This window comes from Scaptodrosophila lebanonensis, unplaced genomic scaffold, assembly GCF_003285725.1.
Source record: "Scaptodrosophila lebanonensis strain 11010-0011.00,11010-0021.00 unplaced genomic scaffold, SlebRS2 tig00000024-arrow-pilon, whole genome shotgun sequence".
Taxonomy (NCBI): domain Eukaryota; kingdom Metazoa; phylum Arthropoda; class Insecta; order Diptera; family Drosophilidae; genus Scaptodrosophila; species Scaptodrosophila lebanonensis.
The window spans coordinates 20,724,513-20,748,447 of NW_022060538.1; the positions used below are offsets into that span (position 1 = coordinate 20,724,513).

The 23,935-nt window shown below is 38.0% G+C and overlaps 2 protein-coding genes across 2 annotated transcripts in view; both read right to left on the reverse strand.

Moving 5' to 3' along the window:
- The window catches only part of LOC115620998 (protein timeless homolog), a 108,893-nt gene that overhangs the window by 53,684 nt on the left and 31,274 nt on the right, over positions 1–23,935 (reverse strand). The window contains exons 8-11 of the mRNA XM_030514518.1: positions 10,325–10,493; positions 7,621–7,757; positions 7,328–7,408; positions 981–1,081 (exon numbers count right to left, since the gene is read on the reverse strand). Of these exons, the coding sequence (XP_030370378.1) occupies positions 981–1,081; positions 7,328–7,408; positions 7,621–7,757; positions 10,325–10,493 (488 nt within the window). The remainder of the gene's footprint in view (positions 1–980; positions 1,082–7,327; positions 7,409–7,620; positions 7,758–10,324; positions 10,494–23,935) is intronic.
- On the reverse strand, positions 13,556–14,049 carry LOC115621903 (protein new-glue 3-like). Its single transcript, XM_030515733.1, has one exon. The coding sequence runs from the start codon at positions 14,043–14,045 to the stop codon at positions 13,584–13,586; it is 462 nt and encodes a 153-aa protein (XP_030371593.1). The 5' UTR covers positions 14,046–14,049; the 3' UTR covers positions 13,556–13,583.

A 23,935-nucleotide genomic window follows, 5' to 3' on the forward strand; every position in this document is an offset into this window, starting at 1 on the left:
CAATGCACTTGGCAATCGGCACGGGACATCATGGAGCATTGGCTCGAGCAGGGTGCTGGGGCATGAACTTGGGAGACAGCAACGTAAAAAACACAACAATTACGCATTTAATACATTTTCATTTAAGTGAGCAGACGAGCCAGCCAGTCAAGCAGGCAGGCAGCAGGCAGCCATGCCGCACACTCTTTTGACTACTAAATTACATTTACAGTCGTCTTCTTAGTCGTCGACGTTTCCATTGCCCTCATTCTCAATCCCAATCCCATTCCCATTTGCACAACGCCATCCCCATTCTCATTCTCGTTCTCGTTCGCCTTCCTTCCATGTCATTCGTGTGCGCAGTGAAAACTGCTGCCATTTTTTACTTTTAATGAAGCGCAAGAATTTTTGCTGGATAATTTGCTCAGCTAGCGTCGACAGCGACGTGGTTGCACAAAAAAAGAGGAGACTTCGAACCTGCAAAAACTTTAGACAATGCCAACGAACCGAATGCAACAAAGTCGCTAACTAACGTCGCACACACACCAAGAAAAGAGAGCAGCGAATGCTGCGCTATAATTTGGCTTATTTCAGCTGGCAAATTTATAGAGTTGCCTGCACCGCGGCCAAATGCAAAATGGCGAACATTTGCTTGGCACACCGGAAGTGCCAAGGCAGCAGCAGCAGCAGCCTCGAGGCGATAGCAACAGTCCAGATAGAAAGGGAGGGCGGGGAGATAACAGGGAACAGGGAACAGGACAGCATAAGATAAATGATGCGCCAAAGCCAAGTGGCAGATTTTCATTTTTAATTAAAACAATGGTCAGACATTGCCGCTGCCACTGCTACGGCTACGGCTATGGCTACTTTTGCAAAAGTGGTGGAGTTGGTTTGGCGGAATGGGGAGGAAGGACTGCCGCATAATATGTAACAATAAACAATAATTAAAATGGGCAGGGGTTGGCCATGGGGGGCTTAGCTGCAGGACCGCCTGCACTCACCTGTCGTAATGTTGTGCATGAAAATCTCACGCAACAGCAACAGCTCCTCTTCCGGCGCAGCGGAAATTGCACCGAACACATCATTCTCCGGCCAGACTTCCCTGTGGACGATAAAAGAACGGCGAAATTTCAGTAATGGTGGGTGTTGTTGCAACGGATGCTTCATGAAAAGTATGGTAAATAAGTGATAATGGCAATAGCAAAATGAATTATCAACATGACTTCATTATTATTACTATTGTAATTAAATTATTTACTTGCTCGCAATTGCCTCCTTTTTTGGAACAGTTGTGGTGGGTAAGAAAGGACGTTCAAAAACAATTTAATATTTATGCATAAAAGTAAAGGGTTAATATTTAATTAAATATAATAAAAAAAATATATATCTACAACGGAGCCCATCCACGGTCCAATTATTTATAATTGTTCAAATTTTTGGCCTAATCCATATATCCATAGAAATACATGAGTTAGATACGTTTAAGGCTAGCAAACAACAATATGGCGTTAATTTAATTCAATTACAAAGTTCAATATGATTGTGGGCTCTTTTCAATACGATATAAGCTTGCCAAATTGTGTTCATATTTTTAATACGCTTTATAAAACACACATGGCTGCTGGCTTGTTGTACGTGTGTTGTGCAGATACTCACGCGCTTTAAATCAAATAAATTTAATACGTTTGTCTCTAAATGGTAGTAAAAATAGTGGTAAAAAAAAAGGAATATTAGCAGAAGAACTGTGGTCTAATTGTTATTGTAGGAATTAAAAATAGCAACTAAAGCAGCATCAGAATGAGATAAAGTTCAAAATATGAACAATATTTCAATTAAATTATTCATTGGCATTTCATCCCACTGCTTATTAACTTATGCTTACTACCTTACTGATATAAACAGTCTCTTTAATCTTAAAGAAGTCGTCCTTTAAATTTCTCATATTCCTGAAAAATTTTGTTGGTGTTCCTAGTATTCCGCTGTGTCTGTGGCTCTGCCTGCTTGGCTTCTACTGGTGCGAACAGGTATGCAATGGCGGCCTCGATAAACGACATTGTTCATAGACCAGAAATCCCATATATGCACCTACATATAGAGAAGCTACAACGACAACAATAATGCCAGCAGCAGCAATTGACCAAGGTGTGGTGGTCCATGCAGCAATAGCCGCGTCATCGTCATCGTCGATGCCAATGCCACCGCCAGCAACAAAACAGCGAATAGCAGCTACAACAACAACAAATTCGCCACGTCATGCTGCACAATATCTGCACGATACGCGGATGCAACAAGCAAAGCTTTTAGCTTTCAAAAAAAAAAAATGAAATTGATGCGTTTAAAATTGCGTTAAAATTTCTCGTGATTCTCATTGACACACACACAGTCACTCACACAATCACACACACACACACACACATACACACAAGCATGCAGAGACCCACACCAACGTTTCATTGCAGGCTTTGGCACCGTTTCATGTTTGTGTGCCAGGCTATAATGGAGTTTTTTGTTATTATTTGTTCCTATTTCTCCTTAAACCTCTGCAGCATGCAATGTACTTGTATGTACGTGTGTTGGGTTGGGGTTGGGAAGACCTCCCACCATTTCCTGCCATAGCTGTTAATTTAATATTTGAAAGCAGCTTTATATGCAACACGTAACGCACATCTATGCGATAAGTACAGCGAAAACTGCTTTAAATGAAACCCAGCATACACACGTACTATGTTAAAAGGATGTTTAGTTCTCATACAGACGGGAGAAGGTCTGAAAAGCATATTGTACATACTTGGTACCGCGAGTCCGATTGAAAGAGCGTGTCCTTAAAAGTATACATCTAACGATCATACATAGTATAAGATTCAGCTCAGTACTATAATAATTTTTTTATGTGCACTTCCTTCAGCTGAGAAGGAAATCCAATGTTCTGATTAATGTAAAGCGCCTTCAAGACAATAAATACCGATAGTCATCACAAAATGAGATTTGCAGAAAAAGTTATTTAATTTTAATTAAAGTTCTAAACGAGGATTTAAGTGTGCTGTCGATAAAGCTTGCACTGTAGTTTATTTGCACATAATTACCGACGAGCTACCTCAGGGTCTGCCTCTGCCGCTGCCTCAGCTTCTTCTCTACTCCACTGGGCTGCGTCGCTGGTGCCTCCACTGTGGCATATCAGTTGCGCACAGGCGCCCATGCGTCACATGCAACACGAACGCTTTACAAGCATCGACCTAGTCATGGGCCTGTGGGTCTCTAACGCATTCCTGGTGTTGGTATTAGCGTTGCTGTTGCTGTTGTTGTTGTTGTTGCCCTCCACTTTAAGCGTCATATTTATGCCCATTTACGGTTGTGTTTGTAGGCGATAGCGCGACTTATGGAACCAATAAATTGAGTGACGTTCCGGGCTGTAGAAGCAATTGCATACACCTCCTCATACTCCGCCGACAATTCACATACACAGACACAGACAGACACCTCTACAGCTACACATGCATACTATATACACATACAAACTTTTATTTGCAGACCAAATTTAAAATTTGTGTGCCATTTTTCCACGCCAAATATTGGTGTTGCTGCTGTTAGAGTTGTTGTCTCTAGTTGGTTGGTTGGTTGGTTCGTTCGTTCGTTAGTTTCGCTGCATTTTGTAATCCTGCGGGCCGTTTGCGTTGCTCGTTAGTTGCTCTTTTTGTTGTTGTTGTTATTGTTTCCCCTGTTGTTAATACCAATTTTTGGTTGCATTTCTGGTGTGTGTTCATTACATGCAGCAGAAGTAATGACGCACCAACTACTCCCATGTACGCTGATAATTAGCGGTTTTTGTGGGCAATAAAGCACACAATATTTAGGTCGAATACATAATCGATTGATTAGTGTTGGGAGGGATGAGTGATGTGAAGATAAACTCACCCCCAGGGTACATGCAATGGATGGGAAGGAAAACCTCAAGGATCTTAACCATAATCCAAAAGAATAAATAGGCACTTTTAATTTAAGGCCAAGCGAAGGTTCAGTATGCGCAGTATTTTCAAAACTAAGAAGCAAATAAAATTCCTGTACAAGATGTTTGATATTTAATAAAGGAAACAAAAACTTTGCAAGATCTTAAACTCGATAATTACACATTTTATTTACCATGCAATTGAGCTGCTATTTAAGATTTTAACCTAATTTAAGCATTTAGTTAAGCCTTACCTATATATAACTTTCTTATCATTGTCAATTCTGTATTGTTGCTAACTTGTTATTATTTGGAAGTTTGCAGGAAAAATTCCCCAGATATAGAAAAATACGCTTACCGCTGGACTTAATAAAAATGATGTTGGTATGCAAAATTATTGCTTGCTTTTTATATGATAATTCTGGGTGTTTTTTCCGCCTTTTTAGTTTTGTATTGGTCAAAAATAAACGTTCACTAAATTGGGTGAACGCAACACGACAGCTTAAAAGCTTTAAATAAAAAGTGTTCACAGTTGCCATCAACAGAAGCAACACGAAAGAAGCACGAATAAAAAGTACGCAGCCAGTCGCTATGCTAAATACGCGCAGCAGTTGCAGTCTTTCAAATAAGCTTAGTTAACTGTGTGACTGTGGAAAGGGTGAGAGCTGAAGGAGTAACCGACTAAAAGTTGCTGCTAAAGTGAAGTTTGAATAAACATTTTGCGCATTTACTTCACTTAAAAGTTTTCTAGCTGACATTTGTGTGCTGCCATTAAAACAGACAGCACGACGTCGTGGATGATGACTAAAATTCGTATGCAACAGAACTGGTGGGGTAGAAACGAAACGAATCACGAAGAGATCATACGACATTGCATTTGCTTAATAAAATGAAATGTCGTAATACATAGTGAGTGAGAGTTGGCAAGTATTTAAAAAATGTTGAGATGCAACTATTCATTCTCATGAAGTCTAAGCAAGCCAGCCAGACAGACAGACAGACAGACAGTTATTTACAGGGCTTAATAGCTTCAACAGACACATATGTATTCATAGTTGTTCCTCTGCCAGAATGTCGCGCAACACGTACAGCCAGTTTATGTGCAGTACATATTTTATTTACCCAAAACATATTTTCTCTCCACTTTTTTGTTTGCAGACTGTGTGGCATGGGAGAGCAACAGCGCCAGCGCCAGCGCCAGTGCCACACAAAAAGTGCCAGACAAAAGGCAGATACAGCCGCAGCTACTCCATCGGCTCCATCTTTCCCAGTCGTGCCTGCTATATGCATATAGCATTTTAATTTATTAGCAAAAAGCGTCTAGACCTTTTTAAGCTGCTGCATATTAAGCAAACGCTCCACTCATACATTTTAATGCAACATTTTGATTCGACAACAATTAAAATGTAAATAAATTCCATGCGACAATGAATGAGGCACGAAGTTTAAGTGCTGCTCCATTCAAAAGCAATGTGAGTAGGTGTGTGTACTACTTATAAGCATATACTTGTATGTATATAAGGTATATAAGATGGCACTAAATAAAGAGGGGCGCCCAAAAGTGGGCAACACTTTTTAATGAAATATGACATGACACCCACCGCGCAGAGGAAAAGACAGCAGGTGGCGATGCTCATGACAATAATAATGGTCATGGCGATGACGATGACGATGGCAACGACGAGAGCGACAGCGATGTCATCAATGCTGTCACCCGCAAGCCAAAGCCTATTGAGTGTGTGTTGGTGCTGGTGTGGCTGCGTGAAAGCAGCATGAACCCTACCTAGCCCAAGCCAATTTGAGGCCAAGTGAAGCCGTGAACTCATGCAGCAGGTGAAAAATTTTAATGACGCTGTAATTAAATGACTTGGAAATATTTACGCTACGTTTTCGATTGCCAACTTTGGTAACGACAGCTGTCATGCTTGTAAGTGGGGGGCTGGGGGGTGTAGGGCATGCAGGTCGTTGGTTTTTCAACGACGATTTACATTCGTTTGCCTTGTTTAAATGTTGACACGCAGAAGATAAATTATTTTCACGCAATTTTCCTCGACGCAAACAATAAACAACAACAATTTCTTGTCTGCCTTCAATAGGCTTTACATAATTGAACGGCAATCACACTGAAAGGCAAAAATGCAGCAAATTGAACGACTGTTTCTCTAGCGACCTTCCTGCTCGCTTGCTCAATAGTATTCAATGGAATTGTTACGCACTGAAAATAGACTGGCTCTTTGAGAACACACAATTAAATGAACAGTATACAAATAAAAAATAACAATAAAGTTCAAAAGGACAAGGCTAATAGTACAGAAGGAGTACGTAAAGAATATGAGGAAGGCAAAAACTGCTCCTTATATATGTACTTAGTACGAGTATGAATTTTTTATAAGTTCCTGGTCATCTTGTCGGCTTAAATGTACTTTAAGGTACACTTTTAAGGTTCACTCTATTGGCGTAAAACAACAGTCAAAAACAGAAGAGCAACAGCCAATGATGAGGATGATGAGAATACTGATGACGCTGACTATGAGGGCCACACCAGGGAATTCCATGCGCTACCCCTATCTGTAGTTACTGCACAATGACAGAGACAGGAAAAGGACTCCATACAGGTGCGGGCGTTGACGAAGCGCACAGCGCTTACAATAAATAAAAACTATTTAATTTAAGAGCAGACAACGGTCGCACGGACCCCATGGAGTGCACGGCAACGCTCAAAATATGAGAAATAAACAGAAAATGAAAACGAAAAAATCTTAAAGCTTAACACGACTGGTAAATGCTTTATATCCAAAGCAGTTAAATGTGAATGCTTAAAATAATCACATTTATTAAAAAAGAAAGCATTATAAAATACTTAGTAATTGCTTTGTTTATGTTTATCATTAACTGTTAAATAAAATGAAACAAATAAGACATATAGACGAGTGCGATGACTACTTGGGAAAAATACTGACTGTCTCAAGTTTTCAGAAGGAAGATTGTCCAATAGCAGATGCCGATCAAACATATGTGTGCATTGTGGGATAAGACCCAATTTTCTTGAACGTTACATACACCTTTACCATTTCATCATACCCTTTAACCCTTTGGGTACAGAGTACAAATTGAGATTCTTGCAAAAACTCGAAGCAACTTGTACAAAGGCATTCTTTGCCAGCTTCTTCATCTCCGCTTTTCGCGCACTTCGCCCTTTTCACGAGAGTTAATCTATTATGCGAATTGCCTTTCTGCCCTTTTTTGGGCTGCGCCTTGTGTGCGCCGGCAAGGACGATGAAGAGGACGACGACGGCAGCAGCAACAGTTAATGTCAAGTTATTAAAAAAGGATTTCCAATAGGATTTGCGCTCAAAATGAAGTTGTTGCACATTTTTAAGCTAAGGACAACGTCAAAGGACTCACCTGGCAGCGCGCAATAGAGCAATGGCCTGCTCTAGTTTCTCGATGCGCAACAATTTATTTATGCGGATCATGCAGTCCTCCCTGTAAGTAGAGAAATGCAAAATAATAAGTACAAGAACAAAATAGAAGCAATGTAATAAGCACATTAACATTATTATCCTGCAACATAAATTGGCTAGCTGCATCGCTACTAAACGAGACAAGGATGTGAGCTTAGCTACCATGGTGGCAAAGGCAAAACATGCTCGTATAAGGGCTAGAATCGAGCCCATCGCCCCCTCCTTCTTACTTACCGCTGATCATCAATGGACTTTTCTGCAGCTGCATCGAATGGTATGGGTAGTTCGTCCCCCTCGGGCATTTCCAATTCATTGCACAGAAGGGTGCTCACGCCCGCAGCCATCTCAGCCCATTTGTTAGATAGTTCTTCCTGCAAGCATAAAATAAAAGTCAATAACAAAAATCAAGCTAATGGTAATATTGCAGAATTACTTCAAAAATATTGATTCATTTACTACCATGGATTGTGCGTTGTTAGGTTGTGGAAACTTTCTAACTCTAGTTTATTAATTGTAGGTGGATTGGAGACATGATGCAGGGATTAAGATTCGTAGTTTCTATTGAAAAAGGCGCGGTTATATGTATGAAGTATATGTTAAAATATAAGACAATTTCAGCATTTACAGATATAGTTGTGGACACTACTTGAAAATCGTACTCCAGCAGGCAATCGTCACTCTAAAGCTGAAAAACCTATATAACAATTTCCGGGGAAATATAATAGCTTAATGAATGGCAGCGAAAATTCCCGCAACGTGTTTAAAAATCTTTTTTTTTTTTTAACAAATTGATACACAAAGACATAGAAGTAAGTGGATACACGGACAACATTTTCTGAATTACAAGAGTGGAGCTTGGGTTTAAAGTGAAACGAAAATATTGAACACGTTTTTTGAAACTTATATAATTATTATGCCGTATTAGCTTACAGTGTAAAATAATTATTTTAATTATTACGTTCTTGAAGAATTATCCATAAATAATAGTAAAAAATGTGTCAATTACCTTAATTGAACGCATTTTTATCCTCACAACTAAAAAATCTGTCGTTTTTTTTTTTTGTTTTGTTCAACTAAAGCATTGAAGGCAACATTTGGCGTTGACAATACATATTTTACGATAAAATGCAAATGAATACAAGTACTTTGTACATATTAGTTAAATTGCATAAATAAAAAGCCTGCATTTACATTTAACCACAAAAAATGCATGGATGATATTAAATGTTCATATTTTGTATTTTATATTTTTCTCGCTATTTTCTGCCTCGTTAACAATGCAGACACACATACTCGTATTTGCACATCGATTGTTGTTTTTTCCTCAATTGTACGAAATCGCTCTAAATGCAAGGACATTGGCATATTTCCGCTGCCCACAGGGTAGCAGCACAGCAGCTTATGCCACGGACATGTGTACATTGTGAAAGTCAATGGCACGCCTACGGGGCATTTATTTGTTTAACATAATGTGGCATTGTATGGATTTTTACAAGCGTTTAAATTGCATTTATCACAAAGAAACATCGACAAAAATGCTGGCAAATATTTGAACACACATGTATTTTGAGTACGTGTATGTGTGTACTTGTACTTGTATGTCATGTTTTTGGCGTTCAGGCAAATACCAAATATTTATAAATTAATTGTTTTAAAATTCAAGCGAAAAGCCCACAACGCAAATGCACGAGAGAAAATGAAAAACGGAGGCAAGCAAATATGTCAAAAATTAACACAATTGAAGGTTTTGCATGCTAAAGAAGAAAAAAAATATAAATATATATTATAAAGTACGGCGACAAAAGGGCGGACATACGAGTACAAGTGCATGAGAGACACAAGTGTTGCCCGGAAATCATGCTTCACGGCGTACGGAAATAAACAAAAACTGAACTGAGAGCAAAAAAAAGAACCAAATTCAACAGAGACTAAATACACCGACAATTAAATACACTGCTTGACATCATGTTGATGGCTCGGCACAGTGAGCTCCAAATAGAAGTTTCAAATTGCATTTGATGAGTGACTGGTCAGTATGCTTGGATTGTTAGGTGAGGTAAGGTGAGGAATCCTTGGTTTTATCGCTTCATGTTCACATTAAAGTAACAGAGATAATCTGCAGCAGTCGAGAAGAAGAAGAATTTAAGAATATATATAGATATAGACCGACGAGCCACCGACCATGGCCTTAAATAGTCCTCCTGTACTGATGCATCTTTTGCTTGATAGGCACTAGAGAGATCTGGAAGATCCCTCATCTGAACTATTTAGCAGAATATCAACGATTCCTATACTCGTATTTATGTGATTATATTCTATAACTTAGCAACATGTTCTACGAATACTAAATTCCCTCCTTATTCAGAGAACATATAGCATGTGCACACGATACCAGTGAAGTGTATTCGATTTGCTGTACATTGATAAGTTCGTCGTTAAAAGTACCACAACCTCTTTCAAAAGTTCATAAAAATGTGCGCAGTAAAAATCAGGCGATTTAAACAACGGATATGAGAGGAGACACAAAGAAGGGGAAAAAGGGGAAAAACAGACATAGACAGCTGTGTGACCAAGGCAAGTGGGCGGTATAGAAAATGAATAAATAAGAAGACAAATAAAATGCAACCACCAGCAGCGATGGCGCCATGGCCATCGCTATCGTATGAGCTTTTGTTTTTTGTTATTTTTTTAAACATATTTTCGGACAATTAATTTTCACGATCAAACACATAAATCTCGTGGGGTGCATAGACTGCAATTGTTTTTTGACCATTGTGTGCTGCTGTTTTTTCTTTCAATTGTTAGCTATTTGTTTTAAATTTTATTGCCAATTTGGGATATATTTTATGGCAAGCGCAGTGGGTGTGTGCAAATAAAGTTATTTAATACGACAATAAATAGCAACAGCATTTAGTTTCATGCAAGTATTTTAACCTACCTCTGTGGGCTGCGTCGCAGCCTTTGCAGTAGCCTTCTTCGCTTTAGCCGGCTGGTTCTTTCGCTTGAGGACGCGACGCTTGCCCTGCACCACAACCGCATCCTTGCAGAAGCGCTCCATCATTTTCATGAACAGATTCGCCGTTTCGACCACATCACGCAGAAAGGCCCTGCAATGAAAAAAAGCAAAATAGATTTGTAATCTCGCATAATAAATTAAATTAAACTTATTAAATTAGGTATTTTTTATGACTACACTCTCAAATTGCATGTTTATGTTTATGGAAAAACAGTAAAATATGTATGCCCTGGCACATGTTGAAAATTTAATTAAACGCGACCACATCTTGCCCACATACCCTACAGCACATTAAGTGCCATTGGTCCCTTCCCTTTTGAACTAGTTATCCCAACATATTCCCTGCAATGGTTGTTGATCACATTTTAGCTTATATTTGTAGTGCTTTTTGCTTTCTATAGAACGACCTTTTGGAGTATTTTTTATTTGTTTGCTTGTTTTGCTTATCACATGAATTTATAGTTTCTATGACTTTCTATACTTAGTATTTCAGTACTATATTTTAGATATTTGTGGAACCTGCACCTGAAGAGTTGATTTTTGCACCCACCACTGTACCCCCATAAGCATTGGGTTTGAATTTTTGCACATTTATGGAAAAGCATAAAGGATACAATCTCCAAATTTGTCATCTAGATTCGAGGAAGGTCACGCTTAAGAAACTCGTTTTATTACAATTCCTGCAATTATTACAACTTCAATCTGAATTCTGAATCAATTTCAATCTGAAATTCTATGACACATAAAATAAGCAACACAACCCATAATAAATTCGGTCAATGCATTTCATTTAGATTTGAAAGACACAGGGATATTTGAAAAATGTATAAAAACTCGGAGTAATAGCATATATTTTTATGTACTAGTTCAGAGAGCCGCTGGGTATTTTGTTATATAGTATATGTGCATGATGTTTTTTATGCGACTTTATATGTTTAATTTATGCGCTTTGTAATTTACTTTTGCAGACACAAATGGCAAATATTCATGATCAATTAACATATAACAAATGACTGCATTTTCCGCTGAACTATGGTACACTGCCAACACGTTAAGCCTTTACGGGTACTGGGCTTATGACTCTTCTCCGAATTTCATTGAAAAACGGCGAGCACATTAAAAACCGATGCCGTCACCAACTCCCACTTCACAACCACCGTCAGTGCCAAGTTTTTGCATGACTAACTGATGCCGTCCCAAAGTGAATGACGGAATGACGATGACGATGATAATGATGACGATGCCGCTGCTGCCGATGACGCCTCCAATTAGCAAATTAGACTCAACAAGGAAGCATAAAAAATGTTGTGGCGAAAAGGCAGCAGAAGAAAGAACGAAACTGCCAAAATCAGCTGCTGCCATTGAAGCGCAGCCATTGGAAATTCACTTCCGCTTTGTTTTTGGCCAACCCAAACATATTTAAAATGTGGCCGGAAAAAATTTAAATATGTATAAAAAGCCAACGTCATTGTTCACGTCAATTTGTTAAAATGATTGATTGCCCTTTGAATAATGAACATAACGAGAGCGCGCGTCATAGAATAAGCTCCAAAAATACAACACCAACAACAATCTGAAAATGGTAAGTTTTACATTTCTAAAAGTGAACATGGTCGATTGCTAAAAATTTGCTGCTGGGCGGTGTGGGCGTGCTAACGCCTTTAAGCATGAATCGGCAACATTGTATGTGTAAGTGTGTGTGTGTGTATTGAAGGCAAACTCTAATTGCCAGACAGAGGCATAGGGACAGGCACAGGCACAGACCCATAACCTCGTTGACTGACAGACGTACAGGGAGAAATGCTGAAAAGCTTTCATTTTTATGACAGAGCCAAAAATGCAAAACACCAAAAAGGTTCACCATTGTCGATTGCCGGCAACGCCATCATCGCTGCGTCAAAATTTATGCAAATTCATCTCGAATTCGAATGCCCCGCGAGGCTGCAGCGACAACAACCATGCAACAGCATTTTAAAATGCGGTCATTGTGCCGCATTGGGCAGACCTGTGCATCAAGCTTGGCTGCGCATCGTACGGTCGAAGCAATGCATTTTTAATAAAAACAATAGAGAAATGCAGACCGTTACACATAAACAATGCGATTCTAGTGAAGCCAAATATTTCACTGCTATAGCATTTTAACTATATTTCAACAAATATATGTGCATATACTATACATATAGATGCATTTATGCTTTTTGCACTACCACCTTTTTGGCTGTGTATATGAAATTGGCAAATATTGTATTTACATAAAATCAATTCTTGCCTATACACATTCTAGACTGTTAGTGGCAGCTCTTATATTTTGCCGAGCAGCTAAAACTTAGTTGAAGCGAAACTAAATATATTTTACAAACAATGCAAAAGGAAATTCTTAATTTACGAATAAATGTGCAGGTTTCAGGTTACTTCAACAAATGAAGTCAATCAGTTAAAACTGATTTATTATATAAAAAGGGTATATTAGGTTTGTGCAAGGCATGTAACAGGCAGAAGAAGCCACCTTCGACCCCATAAAGTATATATATTCTTGATCAGCATGACGAGAGAAATCGATCTAGTCATGTCCGCCCGTCTGTCCGTCCGTCCGTCTGGATGAATGCCTGGATTTCGGAAAAGGTTGATCGCACATTAACCAAACTAGGTATACAGACGCTCCTGATCCCTAAGCTACACGAGTTTATCTTTTCCCTCCGCATCAAGTTCGCTCTTCTTCATCTTATTTTTGCTTCTACTTCTACGCATATAACGCAGTGACGGTAGTTTGTCTGGGTACAGGGTATGTCAATGTCCGGCTTGCTTGACAGTAGCGTTCTCTCTTGTTTTATCTTACACTCGCAAAAGATAAAAACAAGTAGTGTATGGTAAATACTATACTTTTATGAACTTCGTGCTTCGTTATTTGATGACAACGAATCCCCTCCGAAACTTATTACTTAGAGGTCTTTATTTTCGATTTTTTGTTAAACTGAAAAGTCAGCAGAAAAGCTGACAAGTCAGTCTCTGAACTAATTAAGGCGGTAAATGCTTTTGAATATTTTTGCAAGCACTTTTAATAGTTTGCTGATGATAGATATTTTTATTGGTTATTAATACATATACATATACACATATATATATTTATATACATAAGTAAGTCGTTATGTCGATGCTCTCCGGGTTGTGGGTCCTTGTTCATTTAACCGGCACGAACTAGAGTTTCTAGCCTCCTGGTGTTCCTATTGAAAACACGGTTCCTACGACGGGTGTTCCTATTGAAAACACGGTTCCTACGGCGGGTGTTCCTATTCCTATTTACGCGAAGACGCCTCCTCAAACGGCGAAGCTGTCTACGCAAACGCCTGTTGCGGCGACGAAGTCGTTTTTGGGCACTACTAGAGCTAGTACCACCTGAAGATGAGCTGGTTGGGGCAGTGGTAGTAGCTGATCCGGATGTAGTGGCAGAATCAGAGGCAGTAGTTGTAGCAGCAGCAGTAGTTGTAGCAGCAGCAGTAGTTGTGGTGGGATCAGCCGCAGTTGTGCTGGGATCAGCCGCAGTTGTGCTGGGATCAGCAGCAGTTGTGCTGGGACCCGTACAGCGCACAAAGCTGGTAAGACAGCATACTGCCAAAATAGCTAAAATCGTCGACAATGCTCTCATTTTAAGAAACTTCTAAGCCAAACTGTGTTAGACGGTTGGTTGCTGTCTGATGAATTGTGACCAAACGCCGTTCTTATATAGCATTTTTTTTGCATATTTTTATTGGCCATTTCTATAATAACTATGGCAAATATTGTTTGCTATCGTCTGGGGGTAATGAAAGATTTGCGCAGCTGTTCCGAAATTTTCCGCTAACTAAATTTGTCACATACGAGTACATATGTTTCTGTAATGCATGCGAGTGATAAGTATGTTGACTATTCTTTATCTATATTTATACTCTAGAGCCATACTGGACTAACTAGCAGACTAAACCAGGTGCAGGACTAAAAAATATCGGAATCTTTTCATTAGGTAGATAATGGAGATTTTAAGCATACAGAGACTTATACGAGTTTATCCCAAACAGAAGTATAGTCATTATAATTAGTATTATTGTAATGACAAATAAACAAATTTGTTGTATCCTACACTTTAGAAATATAACAAGAGAGAACGCTACAGTCGAGCAAGCCCGACAGTGTAATACCCTGTACCCAGGTAAACTTCCGTCACTGAGGTATATGCGCCCAAAGCAGCAGCAAAAAGAGTAAGAAGAAGAGCGAACTTGTTGCTGCAGTTTGGTGGGGTTGTACTAGCGAGAATTTGTTTTGCTAATAACTTTTCTTAGAATTGACCGAATTGGATAACATTTTAAACAACAGTAGATAATTATATATAAATTATGTGTGCAAGTTTGGTTAAGGTAGCATTTGAAATGTGGACGCTATTGACGAAATTCTGTAGCGGGGGAAGGGGGGAAAATAAAAAAACTCGTCCTTTCTCGGACTTAGGATCTGGATGCCAACTTTGGTTATTCTAGCTTTTACTTGTATAGTTTCTGAGATCCTTGCGTTTATCGAGACGGACAGACGGACGGACGGACAGACGGACGGACGGACAGACGGACGGACATGTCTAGATCGATTTCTCTCGTCATGCTGATTCAGAATATATGTACTTCATGGGGTCGGAGATGCTTCCTTCTGCATGTTACATACTTTGCACAAACCTAATATACCCTTTTTACCCTACGGGTACAGGGTATAACAAGAAGCGTATAGTCACATAGTTTTTATGAGCTTGCCCTCGTTCGTTCGAAACTCCGAGAAGCGAATTATAATCTTAAGTTATACTTCGTTGTTTGTGATAACGAATCCTGATAAAACTGAATATTTTCTTATTGTGTATTGTTATTTACAGCGTAGTTGACTGAAAACTGAGATTTTGTACTCTACAACTTTGTAATAGGTGCAAATCTTAACAGAGGCGTAGGGAGCGAGATATGCGAGAACAACCGATATTCGTGCACTTTGACCTTTAATATCTTAAGGCACGGACACGATATAATATGAGACTTTTGAGACGCTAAAACAAAGTTGTATACTAATTTTCAGCTTATTATCTCAAATTCAAAGGTGAAACCCTAATTTGACTGGGCTACTTGTTCAAGAGACATTTTTAAAAAGCCAACACTAAACTTTGTGATTTGGAATGCATATAGAAAAGGGAATTATTATTTGAATGCTTTAGGATTCTTTTAGGGTTCTTCTACGCAGTATTCAGGAGTTAAATATACAAGGCGGTCGTGTTTCGTTTGCTATTTCAAAATACGTTTCATTCCATTTGTCACATTCTATCTGCCTACTACTATTTATAATTTTAAGCAAATACATATTTGAAGCAAGAACTTGAGTTAAGCAAAATGGAGATAGAGTACAAATTAGTATTTTTATTTATCAAACACCAATGTTTACCTTTTTTGTCAAAACGATCAGACAGCTATTCTGGAAGCACTTAAGGCCCAGCAACTGTTTCAACAACGCTGGCTAGACTTGTGACGTCCAAAGTTAATAGAAGTTAAAGTTTTTCCATTAAAACAAACCGAAAATACACAAATTTACATAGTTTAGAGAATAAAAAATTAGATATTTTATTAACAAATGTATATTCAATTATTTATATACTATAGTACACAAATAAGTGACTTTCAACAAAATTGTTTTACTTGTTATTTTCTGTTGCTTAGATCCCAAATATTTTATAAAGCCTATAGTCTTTCCCCTTTAAAACAAACAATTTCAGCCGCCAAAAGCCACATTTTATGGCAAAGCTTTATGAGCTGTAGTACAGTGTAATTATTAACTATTCAAACGACATAAAAGTTCCTAAAAAGCCTGAGGACCAGCTGTGTAAATTTCAATTTCACAATATACTTTAAGCAATATAAATACAACCGAAGCTATTTTTAGATTTTGGTAAATATCTTCAATTTCTATAAAAAGCTAATTTTTACCGACGTTTCTTCAGTCTGGATTGTGTACTGCGTCGATCTGAGACCACATCAAAAAATGAAGCCAATTAGACAGAAATAGGTCTTTGCCATTTTGGCTACTTGTTTCAATGCCAGTTTTTTAAGCACTGTTGCTCAAACAGCAGCCTGCTGATGCAACAGATCCTGGTGATCCTGCTGGAGCCACACCAGCACCTGATCCAGCAATGCTACCCCAGACCCCTCTTCTGGAGGTTCTCGCCCCGCCCCACACGGTGGTTCCACTACAGATTTGCAAACCCCTATCTCAGATATATCTTTAAAAATTAAATCTCCGGATACATCAAAGACTTAGAAGAACTGCCCAGAGAAGACGGAGGCAAAGATAGAGGCGTAGGCAAAATCAGAATAGTCAGAGTAAGAACAGCAGAAGTAGGCAAAGATCGACTCGAACTCAAATATGAAATGGCTTTTTCACCGCCTGTACTTTTTTTCGATAGTGGGTGTTGAGTCGGATTCTGCATCTTTATAGGGGACCTGAATTAAAATCGTATGATTTTAATAACATTAAAAATTGCACACATTATACATATCTCTATATATATAAAACAGTTTGTCCTGACTGACTGACTGACTGACTGACTGACTGACTGATTGACTGACTGACTGACTGACTGACTGACTGATTGGCAATCAACGCACAGCCCAAACGGTAAGAGCTAGGAAGCTGAAATTTGGACACAAGATCCCTCTTATAGTGAAAGTGAGCACTAAGAAGGGGTTTCGGAAAATTCGAACGCCAAAGGGGGGGAAACGGGCTCCAACGTTTGTATGAAAAATCTACAATTTTCATCCGATTAACTTCAAACTTAGTTTGTATACTCTCACAAAGAATACAAAAAAAACTGTATACTTGGATTTTCAATATTTTTCCTGCGGCCTGAATAATAATGATTTTCCGGTGGAAAATTCGGTAAACGAAAAGCTATGTGCAATCAACGCACAGCCTAAACGGTAAGAGCTAGGAGGCTGAAAATTGGACACATGTTGTCTTCAGTGGTGTAGGTGAGCACTAAGAAGCGGTTTTGGAAAATTCGAACGCCAAAGGGGGGAAAACGGGCTCCAACGTTTGTATGAAAAATCTACAATTTTCATCCAATTAACTTCAAACTTAGTTTGTATACTCTCAAAAAGAATACAAGAAAAACTGTATACTTGGTTTTTCACCATTTTTCCTGGGGCATGAAAAAAGGGGGGTTTTCCGTGGAAAAATTGAAACACAATCAACACCCCACAGCCCAAACGGTAAAAGCTAGGAAACTGAAATTTGGGCTCAAGTATCCTATCATGGTGTAGATGCGCACTAAGAAGGGATTTTCGAAAATTCGAGCTCCAAAGGGGGGAAAAGTAGCTCCAAAGTTTGTTTGAAAATTCTGCATTTCTGAATCGATCAACTTTAAATTTGGTTTTTATAATCTATAAAAGAATACAAACAAAACTGCATGCTCGGTTTTTCGAAATTTGTGTTGGAGCTTGAATTATTGGGGTTTTAATATTTATTCATTTTTTCAAATGAAAAGTTTGTGTTATAAATTTTGTCCGATCGATTTCAAATTTGGGTAATATAATCTACGTAACTAAAATTACAACTTTGCATTTAACGATTTTTAAAATATGCATTTTACAAATGCAGGCAGAACAAACAATACAAAATATCAGACAGTTGGGGACAACTAAGTATACATACACACACACATACATATATACAAGCAGCTGTTCGTGTAGTTGCGTGCAAACGGTTGAAGTAGCCAAAGCTCACATTAATGTGTGAATGTTCATTTGTACAAATGTATGTACATATATACATACATACATATGTATAAAAGTACATTCGTCTTGCACTGACAGGGCAAGAAATGTTAATTAATTAAAAATTATTAACATTATAACATAAACATTTTTATGTTATTTTTTCTTTGTTTAGTACATTTGGCATAAGGGATTTTAGGACAACGGACTACAAGGGCGTACGCAGGTTGGGCAGGGGGGACATTGCTCCCCTTAGAAAGAATTTCGCATTATGAATTACACCAGCACCATATGTATTACATACGTACATACATATATACATACGTCTGTATGTATAGTATGTACATATGTACATCAATAAGTATGTATGTACGTACATACATTCTTATATACATATATAGGTTTGTATGTATGCAGTGGGCCATCGAACACTGTTGTTTAATTGTAATAAATAGTGTTCTATGTTTTCAAATCAAAATTTTTAAAACAACAACAACAAGTTATTGGCTCGCAAAACTTCTTTCGTTTTGATAATTTACGGCTGTTAATTGCATACGAAAAATGCCAAAAGTTTACAGTTACCGTACACACACAAATACATTTGTATGTATGTATGTACATATGTGTACAGTGAACAATCGAATACAGTATTATAATCAATAACTCTCAAACGATGTTTTTCGATGTATTTGTATTCGACATGTATTACGATATATCAACACAAGTATCGATATTTTCGATATATCGCATTTAATTTTATTATTGGGGTTTTAATATTTATTCACTTTTTCAAATGAATAGTTTGTGTTATAAATTTTGTCCGATCGATTTCAAATTTGGGTAATGTAATCAACATTATATCAACAAATTGGCATTCAACGATTAAAATATAGCAATATGTTTTTTACTTGCCATATATCAAATATCAAATAGTTGGGGACATCGCATACACACACTCACACATGCATACAACAAGCAACAGTTCGTGTCTATGTGTGCCCATGCATACATACATATGTACATGCATATGCATGTATGCCTGTATATGTATGTAGCATGTACATACAAAACAACAACAACAACTTTAAGTTGTTGGCTCGCACATCTTCTTTCGTTTTGACCATTTAATGTTAATTGCAAAGGCAAAACGCCAAAAGTTTACAGTTACCGTCGCTAAGCAACGACTGCGTAAGCGATAGTAAAGCAGAAACCGAATAACGGAGCTACGCATATTCTGCTTCGCATTGCGGGCAGATGTATGTATGTATGATTTGTTCTTATTGATCTCAATAAATAATTAGATTTTATTATTTAAATATTCTGCTTATTGCATTCAAACTTCGATATTTTGATGGTATCGGTGGCTTCAACTATCGAAAGTTTTACTCTAGCAAATTGAGATGAGAATTGTCAGTGCTTTTTGATCGTGGCTCATCGCTGCACGGCATTGACACGAGTGCCGTGTTTCATATTCCGAGTTTGTGCGTGACCGTATTGACTCAATATGACACGAAAAGGCTCAAATGTGAATTTAAAATTAGGATATACCCTTATAATTATTCCCCCTTTTTTGCAAATCGTCTATCTTAAAACGTTGCGTTATCTCTATATATAAAACAGTTTGTCCTGACTAATTGGTGATCAACGCACAGCCCAAACGGTAAAAGATGAAATTTGGACTCAAGTATCTTTTCATAGTATCCATCATAGTGTAGGAGCACACTAAGAAAGGCTTTTGGAAAATTCTAGCTCCAACGGGGGGAAAACGAGCTTTAAAAAATATTAGTTATAGTGGTCATGTTCGTTGAACGAAATAGTTTGGCAAGAACAAAAATGTAACGGACTACTGAACAATTTTTTGTGAAGAACAGAAAATGTTCATTTAAATACCTTAAATGCCTTCCTACTGGTAACTTATAAGGTGAAAACATATGGGTAGGTTATGCACACACAAAACAAATACAATTGGAAACATTATATTGAGCCGGGTTAAAACGGGCAATACCTGCTAGTGTATATATATTCCACAATTGCAATCGAATAATGTTTAATATAAGTTAACATACAAGGAATCTTAGGACGTGATTAAATTTCATTTCGGCAGAATCAATTCGAAGTAATATTCAACTTCATTTCAAAATAGCAGACACTCAAAAAACAATTGCATGGTAAAATCGTAAGCAATTACTTATTTATGTATGCATAATAATCAAAATAAGCAATATGATGCTGAATTTCATGTTGAACTATATTTAATTATAATATGCTCCCACTTCACATAACAAATAGCGAAATTAACTATGGAATTCCCAAGCCTGTCTCCAGCGGTTATAAAAGCGGTTATAGATGTAGTATGTATAAATACAAAGTGTAACTTCTAGACATAAATGGTCGTTAAGTATGTGTCAAGAAAGTGTATTCGATCAGCTATTCTTTTAATAACATCAATATTAGTCTAAACTAAATTTAAAAATTTAGGCTAATCACTATGAGCAGAACTCAAAATATATTCCACTTTCCATTAGTTTTTCTATTTTCCACCATCAAGCATCAACAAATTAGCTGAGGAATAGTAGTAGAATAATAATAAACACTATTATGAAACTAGTCAGAACTTGCATGTCCTTATCGACCATAGTTACATATTATTTGATAAAGATTAGCTTCAACTATTTGATTGATGACCACGTATGAAATTTGTTATACATAGGAATATGTGTATTTATGTATATATGTATATCGATGCTATCGATGACGAGTATTAAACTGCCGATAGAATATATTCAGCGCCCCCATTTAATTATGCTTTGTCAGCACGCTTTTTATTATTCATTTGAAACCCGTTGCATAATTTTAGGCGGGCACAAAAAATGTTGAAAACAAGTCTGCAGGGGCTTGGCACAATCTAGAGTTAACGACACGCATGCAAAATGTACGAGTATATTCTGATACGAACGCACAAAAACGAAAATTACCTTTCTCCTGACCCTGTTTTGATGCTTCAAAAGTCTCATAGGACTTTTTTCAGTTTGTGAAATATCCTGGAATATAATAAAAAAATTTAAGTGTGCGCACGTCATTTGCAAACGTCAACGAAATTTTTCGGACCAGCTGCGCAAATTTAACATCATCACTAGCAAATAATCACAATAGCAAATAATTATTGTCTTAGAAGGTAAAGAAATATCAAATCGAATTAAACAAAAGCAGCTTGAAGACTTATATAAAAAGGGCTTTTGGCCACAATTGATCAGACAGTAACCGACCGTCTAACACAGTTTGGTTTATAAGATTCTTAAAATGAGAGGGTTGTCGACTATTTGCGCTATTTTGGCTATTTGCTGTCTTACCAGCTTTGTGAGCTGTGAGGATCCAGCTGATCCCGCCACACCTACGGACCCAGCTGATCCCGCCACACCTACGGATCCAGCTACTCCCACTGACCCAGCCACACCTACGGATCCAGCTACTCCCACTGATCCTGCTACTCCTACGGATCCAGCTACTCCCACTGATCCTGCGACACCCACGGATCCAGCCACTCCCACTGACCCAGCCACACCTACGGATCCAGCTACTCCCACTGATCCTGCTACACCTACTGATCCTGCCACTCCCACCGATCCAGCCAGCCCAACTCCAGGTGGTACCAGCACTGGTGGTAACCAAAATCTTCTTCGTCGCCGCAACAGGCGTTTGCGTAGACAGCTTCTCCGTTTGAGGAGGCGTCTTCGCAGAAATAGGAATAGGAACACCCGTCGCAGGAACCGTGTTTTCAATAGGAACACCAGAAGGTTGCAAGCACTAGTTCGTGCCGGTTAAATAAACAAGGACCCACACCCCGAAGAGCATCGACATGACGAAACAATTAGCTTACCCACTACATACATGTCTATGTATTAATAACCAATAAATACAAGTATATCTATCATCAGCAAACTATTAAAAGTGCTTGAAAAAATATTCCAACGCATTTACCGCCTTCATTAGGCCAGAGACTGACTCGTCAGCTTTTCTACTGACTCTTCAGTCAACTACGGTGTAAATAACAATATACAATAAGAAATTATTCAGTTTTATCAGGATTCGTTTTATTCAAACGCTTCTTGTTTTTATAGTTGGTGAGTGTAGGATACTACAAATTTGTTTATTTGTCATTACAATAATACTAATTATAATGACTATACTTTTGATGTTAAAAAATACAAATTAATAGCCAATATTCCTGCCTTGGTGGCTTTCTGGTTTGGGATAAACTCGTATAAGTCTCTGTACGCTTAAATTCTACATTATCTAAGATTCCGATATTTTTAAGTCCTGCACCTAATTTAGTCTGCTAGCTAGTCCTGTACTTCTCAAGAGCATGAATCATGCAATCTAATATTTTTCGTAAACATTAAAGAATACAAAGTTTTAATATGCGTACTATCGATTGTTGGGCTTGAAAATAAGTCTCGGTTTGTCCCAGAAAGACACAATTTCGAAAAACCCTAAGTTCAACACAACTTAACGCGCTTTTAAAATTCGCTTCTTTTTAAATGCTTTTGAAAAATGCGTTCCGATCTGATTTACGTACAGCAAGAATTCATGTAGAGTATTTTACCAAAGTTTGGAAAATGCTTTATATGAATTTTCAGAACTGTGTGACTAAAGGCAAATTAGCATGAACTAACTGTGTGTATATTAGTGGTAGTTTTCTGCCCACAAACGTTTTATAGTGCCTTATTTTGATATACAACTTACCATAGCAGTTAAGTAGATCTATAGCTTTTAATCCTAAGAGTACAAACATAGTAAGCGCTGAGACGAAGCTGAAGCCAAAGCCGAAGCTAAAGCCGAATTGCTTGCATTGCGAGAAAGCGGACAGGTGTTCATAGTGAATGACGAATTCGATGCGTATTTGTTTTCGTTAGTCGCAATTTGTATACTCTGTACATGAAATGTACAAGAGAATATTTGGTTTGTGCGAGCTGAAAAATGTAAACAGGCAGAAGGAGGCGTGGCAGACCCCACAATGTATACATATTCTTGATCAGTATGACAAGACGAGTCGATCTATGTCTATCCGTCTGTCCGTTTTTCCATTCGTATAATCGCCTATATCTCGGAGACCAAAAGACTTAGGGATATCAAATTTGGAGTCCGCGATGCCTTATGTGAATACGCAGAAAATTTGTTTTACTGAATTTCCTTCCTTCCCCCCTCTCCACTGCAATCAATTATCTTCCATAATTGCTGCCCGCAGCTGTTGCTGATGTTGGTGCTTTGGTTGACTGCAAACATGTTCACACAGACACGAATGGACACGCATAGACATGCATACACTCACATAGACGCAATTGCTATGTAAATGTGCAATTATACACCCTTTACGTGAGTTCGAATACCAAAAAAGGTAAAATCGATCACATTTTTTTTTAAATTTTTTAATTTCTATAATTATTTTAAACATATGTACGTACAGAGCATTTCAAAGTTGAGACACCCGACTTTAGCTTCCCTACTTGTTCGTCTTCAGCTTCGTCTCAGCGCTATACCAAAACCGTTATTTCTCCAAAACAACTTCGTGTAGTACAATAACACAGTTATTTACATATACTTGTATACGTGTAGAAGATGGCAGAACCATAAACATGAAAACGGTACTCGCAAAAAATGGAACGGACTCGGCGGAACATTTTCGGACCAGCTGCGCAAATCTTTCATTACCCCTAGAAGAAAGCAAACAATCTTTGCAATACCTATTCTAGAAATGTCCAATATAAATATA

What these genes read in the sequence shown, in the direction of transcription:
- LOC115621903 (XM_030515733.1), bottom strand. Translation starts at nt 14,045, where the DNA reads ATGAGAGCATTGTCGACGATTTTAGCTATTTTGGCAGTATGCTGTCTT.